This window comes from Tupaia chinensis, unplaced genomic scaffold, assembly GCF_000334495.1.
Source record: "Tupaia chinensis unplaced genomic scaffold, TupChi_1.0 Scaffold000529_1, whole genome shotgun sequence".
Lineage (NCBI taxonomy): Eukaryota > Metazoa > Chordata > Mammalia > Scandentia > Tupaiidae > Tupaia > Tupaia belangeri.
The window spans coordinates 699,603-706,841 of NW_006160042.1; the positions used below are offsets into that span (position 1 = coordinate 699,603).

General features: G+C 41.3%; 1 protein-coding gene across 2 annotated transcripts in view; it reads right to left on the reverse strand.

Annotated features, from left to right (window-relative positions):
* The window catches only part of GPHRA (golgi pH regulator A), a 40,846-nt gene that overhangs the window by 27,614 nt on the left and 5,993 nt on the right, over positions 1–7,239 (reverse strand). For both annotated transcript variants that reach the window (XM_027775197.1, XM_006157145.3), the window contains exons 2-4: positions 5,103–5,162; positions 2,614–2,717; positions 231–337 (exon numbers count right to left, since the gene is read on the reverse strand). In XM_027775197.1, coding sequence (XP_027630998.1) covers positions 231–337; positions 2,614–2,717; positions 5,103–5,162 — 271 coding nt within the window. The remainder of the gene's footprint in view (positions 1–230; positions 338–2,613; positions 2,718–5,102; positions 5,163–7,239) is intronic.

A 7,239-nucleotide genomic window follows, 5' to 3' on the forward strand; every position in this document is an offset into this window, starting at 1 on the left:
ACCAGAGAGAGAGAGGGAGGGAGAGTGAGAAAGCAAGCCACCAGGTCCAGGACTTGCTGTGTCCAAGCCACAGTCAGCCATGTGAGAGTCCAGTGCCTCAACCACCAAGCCACTTGCTGGCCCAGCAGCAGCTTCTAAACGTTAAAGGAGAAATGCAGCTGTCTACCACTCAGTCCCCAAGAATACCCATCTCAATCAATAGGCTGAGACCAGAGGGTAAAAATACTCACATAGCCGAATGTTGCTCACGATAAAATAGCCAATGTAGAAAGGCACCATGAAAACCAGGATCAGCAGAATTACGCACAGGTTCATTTTCCAGTGAAAATAGCGGGAGCTAAAATAAATGTTAAAGAATATCACTGTGGAGAGGGAAAGGCAGCAACTTTCACTCTATTTGGTCTTCCAAAGAATTTCTTCCTCTTTGAACTCAACACTGATTATAGTCCATCTAATTAGTCCATTGGGCAGTTACTATCTACTCACCTGTAAGGATTTAAAAATGTAAACTTCTGAAAGGTACATATAGCCATTCTTCCTAACAATTTCATTTATAAAAATAAGAATGTTGGGGCCAGCTGGTGGCGTGATGGTTAAGGGCACTGGATTCCCACATGGCCAACCGTGATTTGAGTCCTAGACTTGGTGGGTTGCTTTCTCACTTCCCTGTCTCCCTCTCTGTCCCTCTCTGGACAAATTCAAACAAATAAGCAAATAAATAAATAAAGTTAAATAAAATAATTCTTGAAAAAAAGTTAATGCTTTAGCTATATTTATAGGTAATGCACATATCACATATCAATATATAGCATTATTGCCAGAATAACTATTGTTTAACTCATAACTAGGAATCTTATTCCAAAATAAGAATTAAAGGAAAATAAATGTTAATAGTAATATATGCTATAAGACTTAGAAATACTCTTTTGTACCTTTGATATACTTAAATATCTGATTTGCATGACTACTTTTATTACTGCTTATAAGATGTATTTTATTGGGCCAGCTGGTGGTGTGGTGGTTAAGGCAGCTGGTTCCCATATGGCTGACTGCATGGTTTGAGTTCAGGACTCAGCATCTTGGAAAACACACCAGAAGTGTGTGTGTGTGTGTGTGTGTGTGTGTGTATGTGTGCATGTGTGCATAGCCCAAATTCCCATAACAGAATGGATTGCAGTGTGGCCATTTCCCATGGGGTGCTTTCCTTTTCTCTGCCTCTAGTGAGTGTGGATGCCCTATAGTAAAAATTTTTTTAAGAGAGATTTTTGCTATAGGGCATGTGCACTCACTAGAGAGACAGACAGAAAGTGAGAAATCATCCCCTGGGGAGATGGCCATACCACAATCCTTTCTCCTCCATTCTCCTCTTAGGATTTTGGACACACGTGTACACACACGTGCACGCACACCTGGCATGAGCTTTAAGCTGCCAGGTCCGAGACTTGAACTGTGGTTGGCTATATGGGATTCCAGTGATGAAACCAGTACACTATCTGCTGGTCCCATCCTGTAAATTTTTTTTTTGGGGGGGGAGAGGTTTTTGCTATAGGGCGCGTGTGCTCGCCAGACAGACAGAGACAGAGAGACAGAAAGTGAGAAATCACCCCCAGGGGGAATGGTCACACCGCCATCCCTTCTCCTCCGTTCTCCTCTCGGGATCTTGAGCACGCATGTACATGTGCCTGGCGTGAGTTTTAAGCCACCGGGTCCAGGACATGAATTGCCGTCAACTACATGGGAGTCCAGCGACATAGCCATTACACTAACTGCTGGGAGTCCAGCGACACAGCCATTACACTAACTGCTGGTCCTGCATCCTATAAATTTTAAAAGAAAAGTATCTTATTAAAAATTCTTAGGACTTTTGATTTTTTTTTTTTTTTTGGAGAGGTTTTCACTGTAGGGTCAGAGAGACAGAGAGAAACAGAAAGAAAGTGAGAAATCACCCCCCCCAGGGGGGATGGTTGTGTGCCACAGTCCCTTCTCCTCCATTCTCCTCTCAGGATCTTGGGCACGCATGCACACGCGCCCGACGTGAGTTTAAGCCACCGGGTCTGAGACTTGAACCGTGGTCGACTCCACAGGAGTCCAGCGATGTAGCCATTATGCTATCTGCTAGTCCCAAGAGCTACTTTTAAAAAATATTTTTGAAAACACTCCACGTTCAAATTTGATCATGCCTGTAAAATCAAGAAAGGTAACTAAGAACTAGATAGACTTCAGTCTTCAGAGGGGTCCTTAAATAGCTCTAAGTAATTATGATCTTTTTGGGTAAAGATTTTCAATCAGCAGAATCGCATTGAGGGCCATGACTGGGATTCAGTCAGAGAACAGTCTGAGAAGAAAGGCTTCTAGAGTGAAGCCTGGACACAGGCTCTCACAGCCTCACTCTCGATGAGTCCTTCAGAGTTAATGGTCAGACTTTTTTTTTGGTATCTCATAATCTTTGCCAAACTGGTGAGTAGGTGGCCAGGAGCCACATTTGTCATGATTATTGCAGTTACCGAGACTACATGGTGAATTGTTTCAGTTTTAATATCTAGGTAACTCTTCTACCATAAAGAAAGTAGTTAGCACTTTTCAAGAAGAGAGCTATGTAGCATTCTTACTCACCTGCTATTCAGTACTCCTAAGATTTCAAAGATGATGAGCTCAAACATGGTGCAAGAAAATGCAAAAGTCACAGAGAAGATCACCTGTACAACATACTGACGCACCTGTTAGAAACCAAATAGAGACAAGAGGTCATTTCATTTTGTGTTTTTGTTTTGTTTTTGAGAGTTTTTTGCTATAGGGTGCATGCACTTGCCAGAAAGACAGAGAGAGACAGAGAGACAGAAAGTGAGAAATCACTCCAAAGGGTAATGGCCCCACTGCAATTCCTTCTCTGCCATTCTCCTATTGGGATCTTGGGCATGCACGCACACGCGCCCAGCGTGAGTTTAAGCCACTGGATCCAGGCCTTTAACCACAGCCGACTATAGGGGAGTCCAGTGACATAGCCATTATGCCAATTGCTGGTCCCTCATTTTTCTGTTTTTTTTTATTTTTATTTTTTATTTTTTTAGAGAGATTTTTGCTACAGGGCATGTGTACTCACCAGAGAGACAGAGACATAGAAAGTGAGAAATTACTCTCCTGGGGAGGGGAGGTGGCCATGCCGTAATCCCTTCTCCTCCATTCTTCTCTTGGGATTTTGGGCATACATACACACGCACCTGGCATGAGTCTTAACCTGCAGGGTCCAGGGCTTAGGAACTGTGGTCAGCCATGTGGGAGTCCAGAACGTAACCATTATGTCAACTGCTGGTTCTGTCATTTTATTGATTTACTTATTTATTTTTGAGAGGTTTTTGCTGTAGGGCACATGCGCTCACCAGAAAGAGAGAGAGAGAGACAGAGAGACAGAAAGCGAGAAATTGCCCCCCAGGGGGGATGGCCAACCACAATCCCTTCTCCTTCATTCTCCTCTCAGGATCTTGGGTGCACATGCACACGTGCCCAGTGTGAGTTTAAACTGCAGGGTCCGGGACTTGAACCACGGTTGACTACATGGGATTCCAGTGACATAGCCATTACACCAACTGCTGGCCCCTTGTCATTTTATTTTTCAAAATACTAAATTGAGGGGTCAGCAGGTGGCATGGTAGTTAAGGGGCTGAGCTCCCATATGGCTGACTACGGTAAGTGTCCAAGATCTGGTACCTTGCTTTCTCACATTCTCTTTGGCGAATTATAATAATAATAATGAATAAAATTTAAAAAATTTAATTCATAATCTCCCGGTTATTAGTGTGGACGGAGAATTTAAGGCACAAGATGAAGTGAACGGTTAGAGTCAGCAGTTAGAATTTCTGATGGAGACCAGCAGTTAGCATAATGGCTATGTTGCTGGACTTCCACGTAGTCAACTATGGTTCAAGTCCCAGACCCGGAGGCTTAAACTCATGCCAGGAGCATGTGCGTGCGTGCCTAAGAACCCGAAAGGAGAATGGAGAAGGGATTGCGGGGTGGCCACTCCCACTGAGGGGTGATTTCTTGCTTTCTGTCTCTCTGTCTCTCTCTGTCTTTTTGGAGAGCACACGTGTCCTATAGGAAAAAACCTCTCCAAAAAAATAATTCCTGATGTATACTGACAAAAAATGAAAGATAGGCACATAATGGCTAATGCTGAAAGGGGTTCTTTAACACTCTGCGTAACTTAGATCTATTCAGATATGTCCCCTGGAAGTCCTTAAATATTGAATAGAATTCCCCAAATCCTTTGCTTTTTCAGGTTAACAGCCCAAACTCCCCAGGGAGGGTTAATGGAGAACATCCTAGAAATGACTCAAAGGTAGTCCATAACCCCTGATCTTATTACTAAAAGAGGAGGATTAATTAGGAAATATCCAATTCAGGGCGGTGATTTTCAGAATCTAAGGCTTAAGCTAGGACCAGTCCAGCCTTGAGATTTTGGTATTAACTCAGAATATAAGATTGATAATTCAAGGCCAGACAGACAAATGAAAGGGAATATTTAGGACATTATAAATGAAATTCTGTTCCAAAAATGAACTATCTGCTATACGATGTATCTTGATATGACTAAAGCATGACCTTCCTTGCTGCTAGTTTCTGAGCTATGTGTGACTTGCCATTTATCTCTCTTTTTTTCTTCATAATGGCCATAGGATGCTTGTGCTCATTGGAAAGAGACAAAGAGAGGGAAAATGAGTGATCACCCCTCAAGGGAGATGGCCACACCACAATTCCTTCTCCTCCATTCTCCCCTAGGGACTTGGGGCACACACACACACACACACACACACACACACACACATGTTCCATGCACGTTTTTCAAGCCACCATGTCCGGGACATGAGCAGTGCAGTTGGCCATGTGGGATCCAGTTGCCTTAACCATCATGCCACAGGCTGGCCTTTTTCTCTTTTAAATCAACTGAATCTAGTCCTATTCGCCAATGAATTGTTACACAGTACTCATTTTACTTCCTGTCTTGGAAGTGAATGTATTCTTTTTTAATGGAGGCATTTTTATTGTCACCTTTAAAGCAATTTACATTCATAGAGTATCAATTTAATACAATGATTTCTTCTTACCTCATAGTCCTTAAATAATTGACGCATGAAGAAAAGCCACCCAAATCCAAAAAAAAGTATCTGGAAGAGAAAGAAAATAGAATGTCAATACGCACCTTCTTTTTGAGAAATGCCTTAGAGATTATTTTATGATAAAAGTTCTGTTAACTAGACAGCTAATCTCAGAGACTAAAAATGAGATAGTCTTGGGGCCAGCAGGTGGCATGGTGGTTGAGGTGCTAGACTCCCACATGGCTGACCATAGTTTGAGTCCTGGACCTGGTGGCTTGCTTTCTCACTTTCCTTCTCTGTTTCTCTCTGGTCAAATTAAAGAATAATAATAATAATAAATTAAATTAAATGAATTATTTTTAAAAAGAGATGGACTCTTATAAGATCTACTTATTAAAGCTCATAACACTAGAAGATGTTTAAATGGTCTTAGAATTTTGAAATTGTCCATGCTATAGAATGTGTTTTAAGTTAGACAAAAATGGAAGCACGTATTTTCTTGTACTCTTATGATAATCAATTTATGAATCAAAGAAGTTAGAAAGTGAGTCAGAAATACTTGCTTCTTGTAGATGTTCTCTATTTCCAAGCATTAAACAGTAAGAATAACAAAATTTTAGGGAAGGAGTTGAGACAAAAAGATAGGGGGCAGTAAAAAGACTCAGTTTTTTATATGCTTCCTTCAGAGAGCTTTCTTAATATCACCATCCTGCCTAATCTAATATAAAGTGGTTTTCCATTTCAGTGTAAAGCTAGGAGACTGCAGGATCCCACTTTTGTCAGTTTTGTTTCAAATTGGCATCAGAGACAGGAGCCACATGACAGCTGACAAAGCTGGTTTGTTTTTCACTAGTAAATAGAACCTTCTACACGTACACACATTCTCTCTCTCTTTTCAATACAACTTTTTTTTCTTACTCTGGTTAGGAACTTTCACTGTGAATGAAATTATTTTAGGCCTTCCTATTAAATTTAGGAGCAAAGGAAACACTTGAGGACAGTTTAGCATAGATTGCTCCAGTTTCTGGTCATGTCCCTTCTGCCTACTAAATGCATACTTTCAGTCAAATGTTCTGTAGACATAAAATCTTTCCTATCAAGACTTCTGTAGATGTCCTCTGACAGCTTTTCTCCAGGCCACCCTCACTCATCCTGTAGGTCTTGTATTACTCCCTCTGGAAGACCTTCTCTGTCCTTCCAAATAAATATAAATTGATCTTTTTATATAATCCTGTTATACCCTGTACTTCCTTTACTATACAGTTTATGCATTTTCTTTAGACATTAGAGGGCAGGGGCTAGGTTTGTCTCATGAACCTTTGCGTCCTCAGCATCAGCATAACGCCTGGCAGGCACATGGCAGGCTCTCCTTACATGTTTACTGAAGGGCTAAATGGTCTACAGTGAAACACAGTTTGTTCTACAGCAACATTCAACTTTAAAATTTTTGTAATAACTTCTATGTGCTGGGAATACAAGGGTAAGAAAGAGACTCACTACCCTCAAGGAGCTCCTAATATAGTAGGGGAGATACTAGATAATTATAATGTAATATGTATGGACATGCAATGATAGAGATATGTACATGACACTGTGAGAGTTTAGAAGAGAGACCAAACTGATTTGGAGATACTTAGGACAGATTTCTTTCTTTTCTTTTTTTTTTTTTTTTAGAAATCACCCCCCCAGGGGGATGGCCATGCCAAACCCCTTTCTCCTCCAATCTCCTGTCAGGATTTTGGGCACACATGCACACGTGCACAATGTGAGTTTTAAACCACCAGGTCCAGGACTCAAAACCGTGGTCCACTACATGGGAATCCAACAACATAACTGATATGCCATCTACTGGTCCCAAAGAAGTCTTTATATTTTCAAATTGCTGGGAGGTGGGCTGGCAGGTGGTTTCGGGGTTAGGATGCTAGACTCCCACGTAGCTAACCATGGTTTGAGTCCTAGATCTGGAGGCTTGCTTTCTTGCTTTCCCTCTCTTATCTCTTTCTGTCTCTCTCTAGTCAAATTAAAAAATAATAATAATAAATAAAATTAACTAAAATAATTTTTTTAATAAATTACAGGAGGTGTGGGAACCAGCAGTTAGCGTAATGGCTGGGTAGCTGGAATCCCACCGGGTCGAACCCGAGTG